This window comes from Ammodytes marinus, assembly GCF_949987685.1.
Source record: "Ammodytes marinus genome assembly, chromosome: 9".
NCBI classification, from domain to species: Eukaryota; Metazoa; Chordata; class Actinopteri; order Uranoscopiformes; family Ammodytidae; genus Ammodytes; species Ammodytes marinus.
In genome coordinates this window covers 13,528,677-13,551,109 of record NC_137213.1, presented here as the reverse complement: position 1 = coordinate 13,551,109, position 22,433 = coordinate 13,528,677, and the positions used below count along the sequence as shown (strand labels likewise).

Below are 22,433 nucleotides of genomic sequence, written 5' to 3'. Positions count from 1 at the left end.
CTTTTGGCCTCAGCTCAGTCAAAAAAAAACACCAAACTCTTATCAGTGCATCTTCATTATAAGATGAAATGATGGCTTGTAACACTTGAGAGAAAAGACTCTACAAATGAATGGTCCATTTGTCGTAACATACTGTATATGATCTTTTTTAAATGATCTCCTGTAAGTGTCAACATATCGAACCTTCAATGCTAATATCCAGTCTGCTTCTATAAATATTTTTTTTTATCCCCCCACTTTGCCTTGACATCAATCATATGCATTCTTTTCAAACAATTTTTTTAAATTTTTTTCACAATTATTGTATATTTTAATACAGTAACTTAGTTTTTGTATAATTAATTTACAAAAACAAATTCTGCATTCCCAGTTAATGCTCAGAAGCTATGATTTGTCCGTTATCGTGCATGGATATTTTTTTGAGTGAATTTCTTTTTCTCTTTCCTCAGATGGACATTCAACCCAGCAGTGCTGACAAAGGCCAACGTAGTGCGCAGTGGTGAAGCAGCAGCCGGGGCAGAGGGAGGCACCTCCCAGTTCCTAGTGGGAGACCTGGTCCAGATATGCTACGACATCGACCGCATCAAGCTGCTGCAAAGAGGCCACGGAGAGTGGGCTGAGGCCATGCTGCCTGTAAGAAGAAAAATGCTCTCATATTTAATCATCCTCTTAACGGCCAGAGATGGCTCATTATTGATTTTTAAAAAAAACAGTCAAAGGATCTTTTAATATCAATGGATATGCATTTAATTCACCTTTTATAGTAAAATATCCACTGGACTGTAAAAAGAGTGCCAACACATCTTGAAATCTAGACTACACATCAGTACTTCAGTGGATTGTGTATTTAAACCTGACTAGAAAAAACTGTGTTATGTTTGGTACCTGAAAAACCTTAGAAAAAGTACTGTAGATATTGACACAGGAGATATTTTTTTGGGATTTTTAAAAGCACATTTTTACTTGGACTTCATCACAGGCACAATTTTTTTATTGGGCTCATTTCATCTTAAAGGTGTGATGTTCTGCTGTTCCCCCTCACACTTGGCTGTGCCAGTCCGTCATTTTCTTTAAACAAATTAAATAGAATTACATTTAAAGAATTGATAACCTGCATAGACACGACTCCACCCCTCAAATGAGTCTATGGCTTTTTTTTTTTTTTTGCTTATTCTTCCTTTATCATGAAGTTTATTCATTGCTGCCCTGCATGCCTTGGGTTATGTAACACCAGTCTACTCCAATATGCCCCCCCTCAGCAGCTAATGAGCCTTAAAACCCCGAGATGGGCTGTAGCTTTGATCACTAACCACGGCTGTTTGCCGCCCGCTGCTGCTTCTACTGCAGCAGTCCCTGTTATTGATGGCATCCTTTAGGACAGCCACCGGACCCGGCTCCACAGAATCAAAGTGCCTCTTTCTCATATAGCGGGGACCGAGATGATATGATTTAAAATTGGAAAGCATTTTGCTGCTCTCTTCTCTCTCTGTATTGCCTGTATAGATGAAGAATAGCCTAGCCAGCAGAAGGGTCTCTTTCTTTTATATTTATCTCCTTTCTCATGCAAGTTAATGTCCTCTGAATAATGAGAACGCAGATTTAATCTGTAATATTTAGTATATTTTTTCTGTCGGTTTTTATTTTTTACAACACGCTTTGTTTCGCCTCAGTAATGGACAATTGCTATTCTGAGCCAGTATAGTCTCCAATTTATTATTCTTTTTTTATAATTTTTTTTTGCTCTTCAGAACAGTCTCTCCATCCTTCCCGTGCCACTTACAGGCTCTATTACACAGAACAAAGCCCAAAGACAACAACCATCCATATACTAATGAGTTTGTCGCAACATTTGTCAACAGACCCTGGGCAAGGTGGGCCGTGTGCAGCAGATTTACTCCGACAGTGACCTGAAGGTGGAGGTTTGTGGAACCTCTTGGACGTACAATCCCGCTGCCGTCACCAAGATTGCCCCGTCCGGCTCTGCTGTCACCAACGCCTCTGGAGGTATGTACGAACAAGCGCTACTGATATCAAGAGAGTGTCATCTTAGCTCTATTGTCCCTCACTGCTCCCTGTTCTCTGTATGCACATCTCAGGGTTTCCACAGTCATAAAATTCATGGAAAAGTTAGGCAATTTTGTACTTCATTGAAGCACCATTGTTTCAAATCGTTTGTGGTGGTTTGGACTTCACTAGTATCATGTGAAATACATTGGGATGCAGCTAGTTGGTAGTTTTTCTGAAGGAGTGAGTACGTTTAGAAAACCAACAGTTAGCAGTTTGCTTATCTACAATTTCTGGGAAGTGTGTTTTTTAATAATGCGTGGGATCCCTTAAATCTCTTAACCAATGATTTCACTCTTCACTTGTCCAGAGCGTCTGTCTCAGTTGCTGAAGAAACTATTTGAGACCCAAGAATCTGGAGACATTAATGAGGAGCTGGTCAAGGCTGCCGCCAATGGAGACCTGGCCAAGGTGGAGGACATCCTTAAGAGACCCGATGTGGACGTAAGTACTCAGCGTAGCATTTTGCTATTAGCAGCTGCTGGATTTTCTAGGTGTGTTTTTGATGAACACCAAGTAATTATGCTTCAGTATACATAGAAAATAACTGGGTCCATTGATAATTGGTGCTGCTGGAATCCCCCCGGCTGTGCTCTGCGCTGCTCTCAGTATATTGAAGAGGTGAGAGTCTCCTCTGAAATGGCTCAGTGATCCTCCCACTCCTGCACCTTTCTCAATCTAAAAAGCATTAAAGCTGGGCCCAGTGGAGACACAGAGGAGCATTGGTGTGCACAACAGCACATACCCCCATTCACTCTTAGAATCCAACTGAGATCTCCAAACCCCTCATGGTTGAAGACTTTAGTTCTGCCAGGGCTACAGGCCAGGGAACACACCCGTTTGCCACAGGACAGAAGCCATTGGCATGTAAAGGTTATGAGAACTATGTACATGAAGTCTGCAATACTGTCTTCACTCAGAGAGAGAGAGAGAGAGAGGGAGAGAGAGAGAGAGAGAGAGAGAGAGAGAAAGAGAGAGAGAGAGAGAGGTGAAGGCTGGCCAGATGCCCTACTGCCTTTCAGTGGAATTATTTGCTTAAAGCTGAGCACACTGAGCTTGGCCAAGTGATCCGCCTGCCAGGACAAGAGACGTCTCGAGACTCCCAAAGGGGTCCACATTAATATTTATGCTCTGAGTTTTTGCAGTGCTGCAGTTGGTGATGAAACATGCACATCCAGCCCTTCATGCACACAGTCTCACACACACACACACGCGCGCGCGCGCTTAAACACACCCTCACCAATCTCTTAGCCTCTCAGTCTAACAACTAATTCAGTAGATGCCCATTAAACGTGACTTTGACACGCAACCCATATTCTCATTTTGAGTCTTTCGTGTTCACAGGTGAACGGGCAGTGTGCTGGACACACTGCTATGCAGGCAGCCAGTCAGAACGGTCACGTGGATGTCCTAAAGCTGCTGCTTAAGCACAACGTGGACCTGGAAGCTGAGGTTTGTGTCATTAAATAAATCCTCTCAGCCATAAGCTTAGCTATAACGTGTTGAAATCCTTTCACAGACATAAGACTGAGTCATTATGTGGGTGTGTCACTGTGCTCAGGACAAAGATGGAGACCGGGCAGTGCACCACGCATCCTTTGGTGACGAGGGCTCTGTTATTGAGGTGCTACAGAGGGGCGGCGCTGACTTGAACGCCAGGAACAAGCGAAGGCAGACTCCATTACACATAGCTGTCAACAAGGGTCACCTGCAGGTGGTCAAAACCCTGCTGGACTTTGGCTGCCACCCCAGCCTTCAGGTATCTATCCCTTAGACTTATTTACCTATTTAGAAATACTCTTCGTCATAGCTTATAATATTTCACAAAGTTAGTACAAAAAAACAAGTATATACAGATCACTGATTGGTGTACCCTACATGGCTGGAGCTATGTTTGTGGTAATAGAGTAGTAGAGGGGTCAATTAAAGCAAGGGTTGAATCCTAGATTCGTATGATGGTAAGTAACACATGGTTTCCCTTGAAGGATTCAGAAGGGGACACACCCTTGCACGATGCCATAAGCAAGAAGAGAGATGACATGCTGTCAGTTCTGCTGGAGGCCGGCGCTGATGTCACCATCACCAACAATAACGGATTCAATGCTCTGCATCACGCGGCCCTGCGAGGAAACCCCAGGTATGAAGCTGTCCTGCTCCCTCTAGCTCTCACACATGGCATGTTACAGTGGAATCTGTAGAAACAGAATCTCTATTCATTTTGAGATATCAATGAATGTGTGCTTAGTGCTTTCAGTGTAGCCTAAATCAGATGCACACATGCTGAATACCTGTACTCTAACTTGAATAGAATTTATTCCACTGGCCACACTCTCAATTCATAGGTAATAAACAAGGCAGGAAAACACAGCACACTTGATTTATAACAACAAAGTAAAAGGTAAAATGAGCTTATTGCAGGTTGTTTCGAACATTGTATTGTATGAGTATTATTAGGAAAGAGCCATATCAAACCTCTTCAAACAGTAGTCAGTATAATTATTTTTGCTTCTTAGCAGACAGAGGACAGAGTTCATAGCAGAATTACTTATCTGTTACTTCTAATCCGTTGTTTAATCATCCTCTGTTGGAATGAAATATTTGGGCTCACCACCTAACGGACTAAACTAGTAGACAGGCTAGGTTCAATCATTGACAAAAAAAACAAATTAAATACAAAATTTAGATGATTTTGCAGAGGATCTTTTTGAGGCATCAGACACCTATACGAGCACTTTATGTGGATATTTGATATTTCTTCACAGATTTAAGATATTTTTTGGGCATTTTTATCAAATCAAATAATTTTTATTTGTATAGCCCAGAATCACAAATTTTCATTTGCCTCAGTGGGCTTCACATTGCATACAATAGAACAAAGTCAAACAGTATAACATCATATATAAATAAAAATAGTGTGGATGCATGAGGACTTCAGATGCTGAGGGGGGACCAGATCCTCGCCGTCTCGTCTCAACCAGAGAAAGCTGGAAGAGGACAGACAAAACCAATGAGCAAACAAATGCTTTATTGATAGTGCAGAGAGACAGAGGTGAAATGGGGCAGAGAGGGGAGTGACATGCAGCGGACGACCGTGGGCGGGAATCGAACCCGGGTCTGCTGCTGGGCCTGGCCCAGGGGGGGGGGACGCCCTACCAACTGAGCTAAGGGCGCCCCCTTCCTTCACAGATTTAACTTAAAAAGTAGTTAACATGCATTATAACATTTTAATTATACTACCTCACATTTTTGATCTACTATAACATTTTCTTTGGAGTCTCAATTGAGTTTGACATTGATTCAAGTTGGAAGAAGACCTAAAGGCATCATACCTCACCAACAGATGGGAGGGTCTTAAATAGACATTAGACTACCTTTGAGGCCTTGAAAGCATCTGTCTGGCGTTGACATTTAGTGTAGCCAATAGTTCTTTATGTTCATTCATTGGTTATTTTTTACTGGTATGCTGTTCCGTCACTGTGGGTTTTTAGAGCACAGGCTGGCCCGTGAAACTGCAGCAGCAGTGTGCCTTGTCCATAGCTATTTCCGGGTCTAGCAGGTTGCTGCTCCACTCTTAGGCAGTTTTTTTATTCTTGTCTCTCAACCATGTGCATATTGAATGTCTCTGTGAGAAGGATATCTGTCTCTGGTGGATCCTCAAGGGCCAAAAGGTGATAGATATTTTACGATATAGGGTCAGTGTTTTAGATTGGAGCCATTTCTATGCGCTGTTTTGCGCATGAGCGTGGTTATTCCAGGTTAAATGTCATTCCCCCTTCACTGGCATTGGTTCCTTTGGCATGAGGACAAAATGGATTGAGGTCAGAGGGCTGTGGAACACCTGCCACATGCCACTAGCCTGGCCAGACTCAGCCCTTCACCTTTGCTACACTGTAGAATAGATCGTATACATTACAGCTAGTGGCTGTTGCCTGTGTGGTACACTGATCAATTGATCTGCTGATTGATTCAGACATAAATATAGAAAACGGAAAACATTCCTTGTCAAGGCTAAAATCAGTTGTCAAAGGTGTAATCTCCATTGAATTGTGTAGACAAATAGATCACATACAGATTGGGTCAAAGATTTATTTTCTTTAACAAAAAAAAAATCATAATTGTAGTATTATTAAAATAATGTTGGACTTCAAAAACAAACATAGAACATACAAAATAGATTGAGCAGAAACAAAAGCGTAGAAGCCCACAGAGTAAAGGTAAATAAAGTTTTTTTTTTATCATAATTATTTTCGGTAGGTTGTACCAGGTTTGATGAATCCTGATGAAAATATATAATAAAATGTTACAGAAATAAATGTATTCATAGGGATAATCCACATGGTAAATATTTTTGAAATGATATCCAACAAATGTCCAATAAAAACACAAAATTGACCATACGGTCAACAGTCCTGGGTAAAGATATTACATGGCTCATGAGTTGTCTTTTATTGCACTGTTTTAACCTTGGACAAATATTATTACATTTAATCAGCAAATGTTGTAGATTGGCAGAAAATTGCTTGCATTCTAAACATTAAAAAGAAATAGATGTGCAACGTGTATATGTAAACTAGGAATTAGAATAAAAAAAAGAGGAAGCTGGTCTGCCTTAGGATTCATTGATTAAGCTGGGAAAAGTGCTTGTGTATAGTATTTTCTGTATCAGGGCTCCTGTTTTGCTGTGTGTGTTGCTTGCTTCGGTCCAGGCGCTGTCCCCTTGCCATCAGAGAAACGAAGATATATGTCGCCTCTTCCAGTCTGCCCATTTACTTTTATTTCACACTTGAGCTCCTGCAATATCGGGGAGACAGTCCACGAGTCCTAAAGCCCTCGAAAATCTCTCCCTTGGTTGAAGTGAAAGTACCTTGTTTGGTGTGTTTTTCGCGGAGAGGCAGTTGTTTCGACTGAGTGCTTAGAGGAATTCCTACCCTAGAATCATATTTCTAGATGGCAGCTTTGATGACTGTCATGATGAAGCGCGTAGAGCTGGAAGTTGATTCGGAAGCCCTTTTGGATGAAGGATGATATGAAGCCCCTCTAGTTAATTATTGATGTGGGTTACTGCTTCCTGATAGTAGGTCCACTCTCTCTTCTCCTGTTTTAGATAGAGCCCCGGCACAGAATGTTCTGGCCTACAAGGTGTAATCTATCATTGCTCATCAAATCGCTATGCAATTACATTTCGAAAAAAACATTGCTTCATCTTTGTGTTTTGGTATACTCTTTTTAAGTGATGTACGGTAACTTTAACTAAGGCGTCATAGTCCTGTGTGTGTGTGTGTGTGTGTGTGTGTGTGTGTGTGTGTGTGTGTGTGTGTGTGTGTGTGTGTGTGTGTGTGTGTGTGTGTGTGTGTGTGTGTGTGTGTGTGTGTGTGTGTGTGTGTGATGTATATTATTTGCCTGGGTGTTTTAAGAGAGCGAATGGCTCTTCCGGCACGGCAGTGCAAAGAAGATTGAAGAAGACGCATAGGCAGAACACTGCAGGTGACAGATGAATCTTTCAACTCAAAGTCCCAAATACAGAGACAAATAAAATCTACCAACAGGGGGGCAGGATAAACCGGGAAGTTATACTATATATAACACCTCGTTCATTAATCAAACACACACACACTCGCCGCTACAGAGTGTAAAGGCATTTCCTCATAAATTAGACCTAGCTGTTAGGTTTTTACAATCTCTAGTAAATTAAAAGTGCTGTTATAACCAGCGGTAACGTGTTCAGGAAAGGATTTTCTCGGACATCCAACTTGTGTGTTCTCCCTGAATTTGTTTACCGCAGCCCCAGCCTGCAAGGGGAGCCTGGATCGTCTCTGTGTCTTTCCCTCAGGCCGCTCGCAGCCAGTAGCTGCTACAATACTGTAAACAATACGATTAATAGCCCATGACTCATAAACGGGCTCCAAACAGGCCCTGCAGCGGCGGTCTGTACCCTTTTACGTGTCACCTCCTTGTAATATTTGCCCTCCTCCCTCTCTCGTATAGTGCTCAGTTTTCTTTTAATATAGCAACATACAGGCACAACCACCATATGTTAATCACCTCACCCGAGAAAGCAAACGGCTCTGCAATCATTCAAGTTGTGCTCTAAAAGTGTAGAGTATTCCCAGTGTGATGTAAGTTCATTTATATAGTAATAATGGTGGTATTGTAACAGGGATCACAATATAGATAAAAACAGTGTCGTGGGCCCATGGAGACAAATCTACCAAATGTGTTGAATGTTTTGCTTTTGAATGGGTTAACCGCTATCTTTATGTTCTCCGTGGCTGCCATTTGAATTAAGAGTTTTTCACCATCTCTATTGCTCGTTTCAGATTAGACTAATCAAGTCAGACGGCCGTGATTGAGTAAGCTAGTGTGCATTACATTTCCCAAATAGATTTTATGGTTATTGCTCCAATTACAAAAACACTGCATATAAAAAAAATTAGATACTCTAATAATTTCTATAGGCTATACCAAAATCATCAAATCAGTTTGAGTAATTAGACAAATTAGATTTTAAAGAAATGTACAACAACAGAAAGAGAACAGATTCCTTTGTGTCAATGTTGCATCTTCCCCTCTATTAAGAGCTGGTCAGGTTGACATGGTGTTAAGCACAAAGGGAAATGGAGAGAATAGAGAATAAAGGGGAGCGCAGGAGACACGGTGTGCAGGGAGTTTTGATCTGCCTGCCGCCGGTTCTGCAGTAACAGCGAGCGAATGGGTGAGAGTGTAACTGTTTGTGAGCAGTCTGCTACTGTGATTTGTGCGTTGAGCTTCTGTCCTCAAGAGCATCTGGCTCACATCTACCCCAGCATGTCTAACATCGCTGCAGGAGGCTTCAGGGGAAGCGGGCCAAAGAGTTATTGTGTATTGTACAGTCTCTTAACAACTTGATTTTGCCCCTTTCTTTATTACATGCTCTCTTATTGTCGTATTACTTCTTTACAATGCAGTTGCACCCCTGCAGAGCTGCATTAGCGGCCTCTTTAGTAATTAATTTTTATTTATTTATTTTCCTACTTTCACTCACTGTTTCATTGACTGTTAGCGCACAGTGACAGTCAGTTTAGGAGGTGTCTTAGGCAGAGACAGCCGCACATTCTCACACAGGCATGTGAATATGTGAGTGCTGTGTTTCTGAAATAGCGCATGCTGCATGTGCTGCCTCTAACCCCCCCCCCACCCCCCCATCCCCCCCTGCTATTTTTGAAACAGCCATTGATAGTGTGGTCAGAATATAAATTCCTTTGGAGGCAGAGAGGTAACACTCAATCAGGAAAGTAGTGGACCATAGCAACGTTTTGAAGTTGGGAATCGTGTTCTTTATTAGTCAGAAACGAGACAGCTTTAGCATTGAACATGACAATCACTGAACACTCCAGATGTTGTTGGTAGAGGGAAGACATAAGAAGTGGCCTGCTGTCATAACAGTGACTGTGTTGAAGGAGCTCCTGTTGTCATCAAAGCATAGCTACAGCTGGTTGAAGGGGACCAAATCCATTCAAGAGGTGATTTGGTTCCATTTTACCAGCTTTAGCAAAGCATTGTGGAATCACTGTTTCAGAGATGGTCATGGGATCGGCTGTGAAGTGAACTGTCTCAAAGGCTTTTCTGCGATAAAAGTTTTATCCCAAAAGAACAGAGCGGCACTCAGCAGAGGAAAGACAAGTTGCATTTGAACATCATATTAAAACCTGAGGTGCGGCCCATCAAGCCATGTCCACCCACTAGTTAAAATGGACATTTCTTTGTCTCATTCTCTCCTGCTTTCTCTATTGCACATTCACTTTCACACATATTCATACCACAAGAACACAGATATATCAACTTTACATTACTTTCTCCTTTGCGGGCCTCCCAGGCATCCCATTTATCGTCCTCCCCTATCTTTTTAAGTTTAATGCTTGCCCCCCCTCCAAGAGAGTGAGAAAAATAGTTCCCTGAGAAAAGGATAATAATAATCTGTGGCAGTGCACTTGAGTCAATGTCCCGGAGTCATGAAGCAATTACAGGCTCTGACAGATGGGCCCTGCTGCAAGCACGCTGCTGCTACTGCTGCTACTGCTGCGGTCACCGAGACGGCCAACAGACAAATGCAGAGGCATAACCACACACACAAGCCCTTTCACTCACGCTCCTACAGCAGCACTCTAGGGTGTCAAGTCACAACATTCATTTAAATCAGTCATTTAAGTCCTAGAGACTGATTTGTAATGTAGAGGTGGGTGCTTGAACACAGACTGAGGGCAGATAATTGCATGTCGCCTTCAGGGCTCTACATTTGTACTGTAATGGGAAAAAAATCCATATTTTTTATTAATACAAGAATGATCAGTTTAGCACCCGCGTAAAGAGCTTTGACTGTTAGTTTGTGTGTGTGTGTTCCTAACATTTATGGTATTTGCAGTCATCATAAGGTCAGTAAAGCATCAGTAAGCTGTGAGAGCAACGTCAAACATTAACCATGCACAGTTGTTATATTTTAGTTTTCATTTGAATCTCACTGCTGTGGTATTTTTTATCTGTGATTTCTCTCGTAAAGCTGTTGTGTAGATTAATATAATATACAGTTCATTTTTGTTTTTACCAGCTTTAATTACTTTAGTTGGCTGTTAGAATTATTGACTTTTTCTGCCAAGGCTAGAATGAAGTTCTCAGAGTGGCCAGCGACAGCTGAGTGATATACGGCACTGCTTGTAGACAGGATGGAGGTCAACATAGGGCCAGCTTGATATGGCACACCAGAGGCAAGTCTATTTGTAACATAGACATACACATTCATGCTTGCTCACACACACACACACACACACACACACACACACACACACACACACACACACACACACACACACACACACACACACACACACACACACACACACACACACACACACACACACACACACACACACACACACACACACACACACACACACACACACACACACACACACACACACACACACACACACACAGAAACACACACACACAGTCACTCAGAGTCAGGTGGCCGGGCTGCTCACCTCGTCTAAGGGCCATAACAGGGCAAAAGCAGGGGGACGACAGGCACTGAGCATTTGATAATGTCAGCATCTGCTGTGTGTGTCACTCAGACACCAGGTCAATGCTATTGAGGGTCGGGTAGAAACATGCAGTGCAAAAGCCATGCACTCCTACACGCCTCTGATCTCCTGACAGAAACGAGAGCTAGACAGATATAATAAAAGAATAAATGAAAGAACTACGCCTAAAATTCAGGTTCATTCTGATGCTCTCCTTTTCAAATTTGAATGAATATAAACTGAATTTAAACAATCCACAATTCATCAGTTTTTATAGTCAACATTATTATTTTATTTGAAGAAAGTCCTGCTTCAAGACAAAGTAATCAGACAGAGATGTATTTTTTAATCACTGTTACTACCCTAGTTTAAAAATAAAGGCGATTGTTAGTGTTGGTGTCAGTCGTGTCACAGCTTAGATTCTTATATTATTCAAGGAGAATATAATAATTCAGTCATACCCTTGGCATATTAATTAATCAGCTCAGAATGAAGTGTCTGGTATTTCATTAGAATAAAGCTGTCGTGCTACAGTGGCATACGTACACGTTTTCTTTGCTCCACTGCGGTAGAAATTTTGTAGGGACGGATACATCCCAGGCTGCTGCCTCTAACAACAGATATTTGTTTGTTAATTCATTTGATGGAGGAGGATTAACTATATAAAGGCACTGCTTGTGTTTTAGTTTCAGTTTTAGAAATCATTCAAGGTTTACTGTTTGTCCTGTTGTAATTTCATATTGGATATTCTTAGGCACAGATCCACTAATTAACTAATTAGTTGTTCAGTCCTCAAATAGTTATGATAATACGAGGACAGGTATTGATAGTCTATTTTCATGTTTATTTGATGTATTTTTAATATATTTAGCTTTTTAAATCTCGAGCGAACATGCGGTGAAAAGAGTTCTTTCAGTGGCTCTACATCACAGTGGGATATAAAGAAAGGTAAACCTGTGCTAAAAGCGGTTACAGGCATTGTCTAAAATACAAGCACAGGCCAAAGAGCGGGGTCAGAAAAGGTGAAAGTGCTTGATATGAATAGCCCGCCATGCAAACTACTCCCCACCTCCCCCCGCGGCTTCACTTCTCTCTCTGTGCCTCTGTCCATATTCTGATACCTTTTTTTTTTGTTTCTGTTCGAAGCGGTCAACAATTGGAATCAGCTGACATGCCAGAGTTGCCTCTGATCCTGCATTGTCACTTTTTTGATGGTCTAATCTGACTGCCACGCAGCCCAGCAAAGCATTTGGCAAGCATAGCAAACGTGAACAATGAGAGCAGGAATCAGGGGGAAGGGAGGGGGGAGCACGGGGGCAGCCGGGTTGATGTGGGGATGGGGGTGCGGATAAGGGCAGCGGCATAAAGGGAGGACGGTCATAGTTAAACACACAAGATTGTTAACACGGAAGCCATATGATACAGCTGTAGAATAGATGCAGCTTACAGCAGCAGCAACCTCAGTGCCTCTTCATTCTGCCTCCTCAGCAACTATGGCCTGGCTTTTCAGTTTCATGTTTACAACACACACAAAAAAAGCCAGCAACAACGACAGAATTTTGGTCCAATTCACCTTGCTTTCTTTTCCCCTTGATCCATCTTGGAGCACTGGAAAAGATTATGGTATTAATGTTTAGGACCAGCCCCAGCATAGCACTCGAAGTTGGTGCTAAGTTGCAGCTGGCTTAATATCAAGGGCTGTAATGCAGTAAAATCACCCAATAATGAAAGGAGGCCCTGTTTATATGACGATGTCACAAGGCGACTGTTTGCCCATAGCCGGTGTGTAGGTGACTGAAGTAGTGCACTGAAATCACACTGCTGACAGAGCAAGCTCAAAACATGATTCCTATCTTTTAGGGCTACCTTACATAATTGGCTAATGAAGTGTTGGCATATCTGGGATGAGAGAATTTTATTGGCCAAGTAAGCCAGATTGAGAAAGCGGTAAATTCCCCTACAGCGTTTATTGCTGCAGTGAGACTGCCCAGAGACAGTATAGCTAATGTATGATCCTTACCACTCGCAGTCATTCTCTCTCACTCTCTCTCTCTCTCACTCACTTCCCCCCTCTTTCTCTCTCTATACTTGCATGCTATTTTCTCTCACACCACGATCCCAGTCATATTAAGAATCTGCAAAGCACAAACATTTCCTCAAACACCGCTGTCCAACATATTTTTTTTCCAGAACGAGGACTCGCACCTCACCAAGCATACATACTTCTTTACATTCCATAGCTATTATATGTTCATATGGGTACATAAAGAAGTATGTACACCAGGGAGGTAATCTTAGGTATGAAATGTTCTCACCTTTTTTTTTTTTCAAGGTCAGGAAGTTACGAGCAGAATATCTTTCCTCACCGTTCTCTCTCTCTCTCTCCCAAGTATGGTAGTCTGCACTGTAAGGTGACTTTGAGTGTAAATTCAGTTCAACACTCAAGGCTTTCGTTTGGTTGCCATGTAAGGCTGAACAGCCAGTCCCCCCGCCCCTGAGCACAACAGAAGTTTTGCAGTCCATACCATAAATCGACTGTCCCAGTGACCCCCGCTGTCCTCCACACAACTGGGAGATACCAGGAGGATTTTATTTTTATTTTGGCAGTTGCTCTTTTCTCTTTCCAGGAAGAATGTCAAGGAAGTAGATTAGGGGGTTGGAAGAAGGAAAAAAATCAGCAAAGAAGGAAAAGGCTTTCTCCTTGGTGGAAAGTCCATGGTGGAAGGGGTGCCTCTGTGTGCACCTCCTCTTGTATGATGACCATTTGCTCTGTCCTGGAATAGGCAGTGCACCTATAAGCTGAATGGCCCCGCTGACATACTGATCATTTTCACTTCTCTCCTCCCACTTCTCTTTTAGTCTGTCTCCCTCACCGCCATCTCTAATTTCACCCCCACTTTTCTATATCCTCCTCTCCTTTCCCTACCTCGTACTTGCACCGATATGTCCCCCCTCTCTAGTCTGTCCCTTGTCTCTCTCGTGTCAGCAACGTCCCCAGTGGCTAGCTGGTGCGCTTGCTGATGTTTGAAAACGAGGGTGATCCAAGTGGAACAGGAAGCTATTGTGAGCAGGATTTGGGCTTTAGGCGCAGAGGCAGGCCATAGGTCACATGAAGGCGCTAATGCTCACTCAGCACTTGTGGATTGGCCCTGACTATACCCCCCACCCACTAACACCAACACCCCCCCCTCTCTCTCTTTACCTTGTTCTCTCTTACCACATGTAGATCACAGTTTGTATGGCCATCTTTTCATTTTCCTCTTATCAAACCTCACCTGCCTTGTGTTTACAGTGAAACCAGCTGTTCTATCGCATAGGGAGTGGAACAGATCAATAACCATTTGCATGGTGGCGAGAATTATACAGCAAGTCTCTAATGAATCTTTGCCCCAGACCAACACATTCCACAAGTCCACACTGCCTCCAACCACACTAAGCTAGCCAGCAGGCTAGGTGCTGAGGCAATGGGTGTAAAACGAAAGAAAGAAAAAAATGGATTAGGGGAGACCAGCTTAGGGTTGAGTTGGGAGACTTGATGGCAGAGAACTAAATAAATGGGCAAAGTGGTGCAATGTCTTTGCAGTGGAAGAGTTTAGAATAGCAATGAGATGAGGTTGAACTGGAGGTGCCAGTTGTTGGTTGGGCAGGGTCCTAAAGGTGTGACGTCCTGTTTAGGAAATGTCACAGCCACTCGAGAGGGCGAGCATACAGGAGAGAGAGAGAGGGCCTGGAATTCCTTCCTTCATACAGCGGGATGGAGGTTTGGGAACGTGAACCAGTGAATTATCCCGTTGGTTGTTGTGTCTGTTCTGGTTTGGGCGATAGCACTGCAGTACTGTGTGCCCTGCATGCCCTGCCTAGCCTATAGCATTTGTTACAGAGAGAGAGAAGAAACTGGGTTACTAACCTAAGTGCTGTGGGTTCAGCCTGTGACACACATCTACTCAGCCAACCATTGCTGCCCAATCCCCCCCCCCCTCTCCCACATCTGTGTTAATACACTTCTCACAGCTGTGTGCCGTCAATCCGCTTTTCCCATGATCAGAACTTCCGACCTGCCCGCTGCTCATTATTCTGATGCTTCGTCATCCCTCTTGTCGCCACAATTCATCCTTCCGCCCCAATCGGCCAACCTTGGGCTCAAAAGTGCGATGTGGTCTCAAACTTACCTCCCATCTATTAAGAATGGCAGTGACCTCCCCCGCCCCTCAGTTACATTTAAAAGTGGTCTGGGAAGACCACCTTGAAAGAAAACAAAAAAAGAGACAAAAAAAATAAGACATTAAAAGTCCCACAAATTATAGTATCCGTTGTCATGGTGAAAAAAGCCTCTTGGAAGGTGTCGGATGCAGAGGGCGAATTGTGCATAAGGGAATGTCTCTCCACACCAGTGCAGGTCTGAGTTAACGAGTCCGTCATTAGATAGCGGCAGGGCTGCAACCATGAAGCCTAATGAGCCAAAGAGCTCTGCTGCTGCAGCATGTCCGGCCAGTGCCAGGAACACAAGAGAGAGAAAGAGAGAGCAAGACGAGGGAGGGAGGGAGGGAGGGAGGGATGGAGGGAGGGAGGGAGGGAGAAAGAACAAGATGAGAGAGATAGAGTGAAGAGTGCAAAAAACAGGGCTAAAATCCATGTGGGCCATAGCAACTCCCCAGCCTGCCTTTTCCCTGTTCCTCCACCTCCTCCTGCATCCTCTTCCTCTTCATACTTTTTTTTTAATTTTAGAAAGCCTTTATTTCTTCCCTTATCTTAAGACAAAGGGGACAAGAGAAAGAGAACAAAAAAAACAAAGGTGTTCTCTGGTTAAGTTCTGTCCCATGCCAGTAGTGCTGCTGCTGCTGCTGCTGCAGAAACAGAACATTCCCTCTCTTCGACTATACGCGACTCTTTGGCAAACCATGCGGTTAATAACTGATCGCATCCGAAAGAAGAAGAAGAAGAAGAAGAAGAAGAGAGGGAGACGTCAAGGCCCTGCGAAGGGGGTAAACTCCATCCAAAAGCCAAGGAAGAGCATATATTACCTGTCGGATCAGTTTTCCTATCTGAGCTGCTCCTCCCCTCCTCCTCTCCTCCTCTTCCCGTGTAGTGAAGAGAGCCATAATGACCTAGAGAGCGCTCCAGCTGCTGCAGCCATCGTGTGTGCCGGGTGCACGCCTGACTCGCTGAATCAGCTTCTCTGATTGGGGGGAGGAGGGGTGGTGGTGGGCGGGTTGAGTGCCAGAGTCGGGAGGGGAGGGGAGGGGAGGAGGGGGGAAAAGAGGAGAGGAAGCGGGCATACACATACACACACGTGCACACACATTCCCACACAAACGGAAAAAGGAACGTAGGGCTGACATGAAGAGCTGTCTTTTGAAAAAAAGGGGATGCATAGAGAGAGAGAGAGAGAGAGAGAGATGGGGGGGAGAAAAAATCTGCAGCACTCTCCTCTCCATCATGTGCATTCTGAGGGAGAGAGAGAGAGCTGAGGAGGATGCCCCGGTCGGTGGAGGAGGCAGAAAGTGGTGTACCAGCCCGTCCTCCCACCCTGCCTTTTTTTCTTATTCCGTCGACTCACACACACACACACGCACGCAGCCCCAGAGCTTTATCCCGCTCCTAAAATGCGCTTTTATTATTCAGTGGAACTTTATACGGCAGCTTAGAAGGGGGAGTTTACCGAATGTTTGAAAGCAAAAATTATGATGGAGGTATTTAAAAAGAAGAAGAAAAAAGAGCTGGCTGTGCCTCTGCGGTAGAAGACAGCTGTACTTTTAATAGTCCCTTGCGATCCATGCAAATTTGATTACCATTGTTAGAGACTAGAGACAGGGGATATTGCTTTTTCAGTTTTTTTTTGTATATTTGAAGATTTCTTGTACTTGTGAATCTTCAATATGCAGCTCATGCGTTCTTGATGGTGCAACGCGAGGGTCACCTTTATACTTGGGAAAAGATCAAGTAAGAGGTGCTGCTGTAGTTTGGTGGGCAAAGACCTCAGGTAGAGCACAGTGGCAGCAAATTAAGGACAGGAGGTCAACCGGCCAGGGTTTCCTAGCCCCACAGCTCAGGGTGAAGGCTAAGCTAAACGGTTAGCAGCACTTTGTGGGGAAGTCAAGCATTTGAAACACGCCTCGGCCCCTGTTGCCGGGCTGCTCATGTGTCTTGTCTCACCACCTCCCTTACCATATTTAGTCAGGCAGTGCAAAAAATAGTTCCAGCTCCGCTTCACTCCACTCTGCTCCTCTCCTTGCCTCACCCCCACCCCCCTAAACTCCCCCAGTCCCCTCTCTTACTTCCACACACACACACACACACACACACACACACACACACACACACACACACACACACACACACACACACACACACACACACACACACACACACACACACACACACACACACACACACACACACACTCAGCAACTGTTGGCTGCAGTCTCCAGGAAGCCTCCCCATACGGCTCCCTGCCTATCGATTCCACCGGCCTGGAAGGAGAGAGGAGTGTTAGGCCAGCGAGCCCCTGCTACCATTTGCTGCGCTATTTTTAGTAGCTCCAAATAAAGTGGTCTCTCGTGCCTCCACTTGTATATTCTTGATCCCCAACCCCCACCCCCCCACTCCCCTGTCCCCTGCTTTACATCCTTCACCACCACCTCACTGATACCACCCCCACTCTCTGTGTCCTTTTGACCCCGCCACACACACACCAGTTTCTATCATTCTTCTTTTTAAATAGAGCTTGAAAACTCTGCTTATGGTAGAGCTTCCGTCTGCTCACCTCTATACTTAGAATACCAGTATATTAGAGAAATGGAGGAGAGAGTAAGGGGTGAATGTGTATTGCAGAGAAGCATGCAGGGTGTTAGGCTGCAGGAATTATTACTGTTTTTCTTTTATGTATTTATTTATTCCTTCATTTAGGGGGACAAGTGGCACCCTGACCTCTGAGGCATTGAAAAAGTTTGGGCTCGCTGCTTTCTCTCCCTTTTTGAGCTCTCATTAATTTCCAAGTGTCTTTTTCAAGCCTTCCCGAGGCGCGGCCACTGTAGAATCTGTTTAATTAGTCGGTCTCATCACGGGGCACATCTATACGGTGCCGAAGCAACGTCTTCTGTGCCCTCATCTAATATTTTACTCTCTCCTCCATGGCAGCACACCAGTCCTCTGTACTTTTCCCCCACCTGAATTTTTTACTGCAGAATTCCCCGGGGTGTGTTTTTGAACATCAAAGTGCTCTTTAAGGTGATCACATGGAAACGGTGGCATTTCAGTCGTGGTTGAATGAGATTATGAAAAACTCACAAACACTTTCGATACAGCGTGAACATTTGTCAAAGTGTATTTTTCATGAGCAATACAAAAAAAAAGTCACACAGTTCTGTGGTCCTTGATTTGATAAGCCTTTTAACAAGCCCTTTACTGACAGTTATATTCAAGGGCCTTCTTCCACAGTGGTGGATAATTCTGCATAGATTTAAGTGTGCAATTTAATTAATGTATTGTCACTGCAATTTATAGCTTTTCGATTGCATTATCTTTACGGCTGTTACAAGAATTGACCATTGGCGAGGTAAAATGGATTCCTGGCTAATGTGTCTGCTCGAGGCTTGACCTTACATGGCCAATCAAAGTGCAGAATTGCAGCTTCCTAAATGGCAACTGTGAATGTCCACCTGTTATTGCCTTGCGTTTGCAGACCACTTAAAATTGAACCAACAGTTAATTTCCAGCAAAGCTAAACTCCGTCACAATGGGACTTTTAATGTACTGTGTGTATTTGCTACTGTATAACCATCTCCATGTAAGATGCCCTTGTGTTCTTTGTGTATCCCCTCAGTGGGTCCCCACCCCACCCACCAGTTTAATATCAATTAAATCCCGACGTCCCATCGGCCCCCGAAACTCAGTAGCACAGTGTACATCTTCCCTCCATGATGAATAGAGCCGGGCTGAATGTTTAGCTGAGCAGTTAATCGATCAATAAGGAAAGGGTCGACTAATGGATGTGCTTTCTTTTCACTGGATGAGAGGGTGGGACTGGTTGTTGTACTGCCCATCGCATAATCTCCATTCAAATTTCTAAAAAGTAAAAAAGTAAAACAGATTGGTGTGAGAGTATCAACCATTTGATTAAATGATTCTTTGTATTGTTCAGAAGAGGAAGTGTGGATGGAAAATAATGTTCTATTAATTAGCTGATAATTGGAGCTGTTCATTTCCTGTTCCTGCAAGAATTGGGAATGGATATCTTTTGACGATATTTATTTTAATTAACAGAAAAGGGGCAAAAATACGCATATGTGGGCCTACCGTAGCTAGCAACATGCCAGTTTACAGAGCCTAGGCTGTATTTACACTGGATTCTTTTTCAGTACACACACAGTATGTCCAGGTAGCGTACCGTGAGGAGTTATTCTCTGATTTTAACAGCAAGCATTCTCCAGAATGCATAATACTCACCCTCCATATAGTTCTTCTGATTGAATGTCTGAATCATCTGCAGTGAAGCCAGCAGATTTTAGATATTTTATAAAATCACCAAAGAGATCCCCAATTTCTAATCAATGTTTGACAAATGATGGAGAGGCCCACTGCTGTTTTTGATGCTCTGTCCTCACCATGAAGATTGGTGTTGGCACTGGCAGTATCATGCTGTGAGGATGATTCTCTGCTGCAGGCCCTGTACTAGGGCTTGTGTGACAGGAGTTTAAAAATGGCTTGTTTCTCCTGGATCTCATGCAGCAGCATAACAGAGCTTGGGCAGTTTAGCAAAGACGAATGGGGGTAAAAAAAAAAAAAAAAAAAGCAATGTCCACACAGATCTATTCACGCAGAGTCAAGGCTGTAATTGCTGCCTGAGGTGCCTCTACTAAATATTGACTTAAGGGTGTGAATACAATCAATTATTTTGTTTTTTTATTTGTACTTAATTAAGACAAATGTGTAGAGATTGGTTTTCACTTTGACAGTAAAGTCTTTCTTAGCCTGATTGCATCCACTGTGATTTTAGACGTAGAAAACTATAAAACACAGAAAAGTTCTCCGGTGTATAGTGTAAGATATATACATATAAGTATTATATATTTTTTGGTTCTTTCATATGATGGACAGGTCTGATGAGAGCACATCCTCTTGATTTTGTGAAAAGTACAACTAGTTTTCCACTCAGGTTATAAAGTTTTGTACTAGGGATTCTGGGTAGCTTCAGATGGTGATGAGTCCCCTATTTTTTTCTTTGAGCTTCAATCATGCTGTGGGAGTCTTGGTCGATCTTTTTTAGCTTGCCTTAATTCCTCCTTTCTGTGTGCCTGCCCACCAGGCACCATCATAGAGGGATTAGAGCCATTTCTAATGAGTCCAGTTTGTGCTTTTTGAGTAAATCTCCATGCTCCCCTTCCATCAGCCTGGCTCTTCCCTGTGCTTTACTTTATCTCTCTCGTCAGTTCCTCTCCTCTCCCTCCCTCCCTCCCTCCCTCCCTCTCCGTTCTCATCCCCCCTTTACACAGTGCATCATTTGAAGAGGTGAGGCTGTTGAGCGCTCGGAGGAATAAAAGTGATTTATGAATGGGCCAACCTACCTGGGTGCTGGAGGGGGAAGCCAGTGGCAGTCAGGGTCTCTGATCCAACAGCCCATTGTTCCCTCCCAGCCTCACTGCAGGGGAAGCTCCTCTCACTGACTATGATCTTTTACCGTTCTTTACTGCCGCCACACGTTCCCGTTAAGTGACTCACAAAATGTATAAATATCTATATGCATTACAGGGGTTCATGTGTGTGCCAGACCATTTTTTCAGAGGCACACTCACGCACACCCATAGCATAATGATTATGGTCTATTTCTATTCATGTGCAGCATTAAATGTGGAGTCAGCAATCCAGGAGAATGCCTGTTGTTGGGAATTCATAAGGGGTAGATTTGGTCAAAGTCAAGAATGTTATTAATTTCAAGGAAATTATAATATTAAGAAAAATTGTTAATTAATGATGATCAATTTAATTAGTCCAGCTAATCAAATTACTTATTAATACCTACGGAGCACCACCCTTTGAAAAAGGGAACTTTGAATCAAATCAGAAAAACATTCTCATAATGTTAAAGGGATGTATCTTGAAAATGTCAAAGTTGGTTACAATGTACATTTAAGATAATGAAGGAGTGAATATTTGAGCATAAACCTTATTTACCAGCCATTAGTGAAATACAAGACACAAATATCACAGACACTGCTTCTTAAAATCCAAATGTAAGGGTTTATTTACTTAGGCAAGTTGATTAAAACGATACACATAAGTCAATAACCATTAACTAATCTAATTTAAGAAAGCAGACATAGCACAAGCAATAATAAGAACAGTTTAGAATCAAACCCACAGGCTATAGTACATGTGTATGTACCACTGTGTGTGTGTGGGTGTCAAAAAGGAAGGGGGGGTGGACACCGCCCAAAGCCAAAAATGGCAGACAGCTTGTGACGTTTTCGTCACGTGAAGGGGGACACCGATGGCGACGCAATCACGTGGCGGAGACGTCCTAACTGTGACGTGTGACGTTAAAGACACGTGAAGGGGGTCAGCGCTCACGACCCACGCAATTTAACTTTGGAAACCACAGAAGTTAACGGTCATATGCTTAACAATCGCGACGCAAATGTAAGAATATGTGTTGGTGTGCGGATGTACAGAGTTTGAATAAAGAGAGAGATAGAAAGAGGAGATCAAGTAAAAGCTCGCCACAGAAAGTGCACAGTTAGTTGTACACCTTGATTTATAGCCTACAGTCATTCAATCTGTGAGTGGTCTCACAAAGCTGATGCTGCTTTGGAGTTATCAGAGGGGAACAGCTGTTCTGGCACATAGCGACAATCACAACAATCAAACATCTCCCGGAAAGCGGGAGGAAAACACAGTGAGGAGTTAGGCAATTATTATGAAAATAATGCTGTCAGAATCACATTTAAAACAGGGAAAAACGACTCGTCAGTCGGTACCTTAACCTTAAGTTAATGTACAGTATACCTAAATAGATATCTATAGCCTACTTAATAGCCCAGACAAATGCCTACTGTGAATAGTCTCCGATGGTGATGAGAAGCGATGGGTAGGATAGGATCCTGTTGTCCACACGGCAGGTTAGAGGAGGGTCCTGCTTTTTATGCCGGGGAAAACAATCTTGCTTCTTGGGGAAAGACGGGGACCGTCACGGTCAGCTGGCTTGCTCCGGTGGTGGCGTGCGTCTTCTGCGGAGGCGGTAAGGCAGTTTACTGTCTGTTGCGTTCGGGGACGCTCGGCTTCTTCTCCGACTGGTAGGGAGGAAGGCACGGCTGAGTTTCT

The 22,433-nt window shown here is 43.5% G+C and overlaps 1 protein-coding gene across 3 annotated transcripts in view; it reads left to right on the top strand.

The window, feature by feature from the left end:
* The window catches only part of mib1 (MIB E3 ubiquitin protein ligase 1), a 65,971-nt gene that overhangs the window by 20,419 nt on the left and 23,119 nt on the right, over positions 1 to 22,433 (top strand). For all 3 annotated transcript variants that reach the window (XM_080034727.1, XM_080034728.1, XM_080034726.1), the window contains exons 7-12: positions 450 to 633; positions 1,860 to 2,004; positions 2,375 to 2,508; positions 3,409 to 3,516; positions 3,626 to 3,823; positions 4,050 to 4,201. In XM_080034727.1, the coding sequence (XP_079890853.1) occupies positions 450 to 633; positions 1,860 to 2,004; positions 2,375 to 2,508; positions 3,409 to 3,516; positions 3,626 to 3,823; positions 4,050 to 4,201 (921 nt within the window). The remainder of the gene's footprint in view (positions 1 to 449; positions 634 to 1,859; positions 2,005 to 2,374; positions 2,509 to 3,408; positions 3,517 to 3,625; positions 3,824 to 4,049; positions 4,202 to 22,433) is intronic.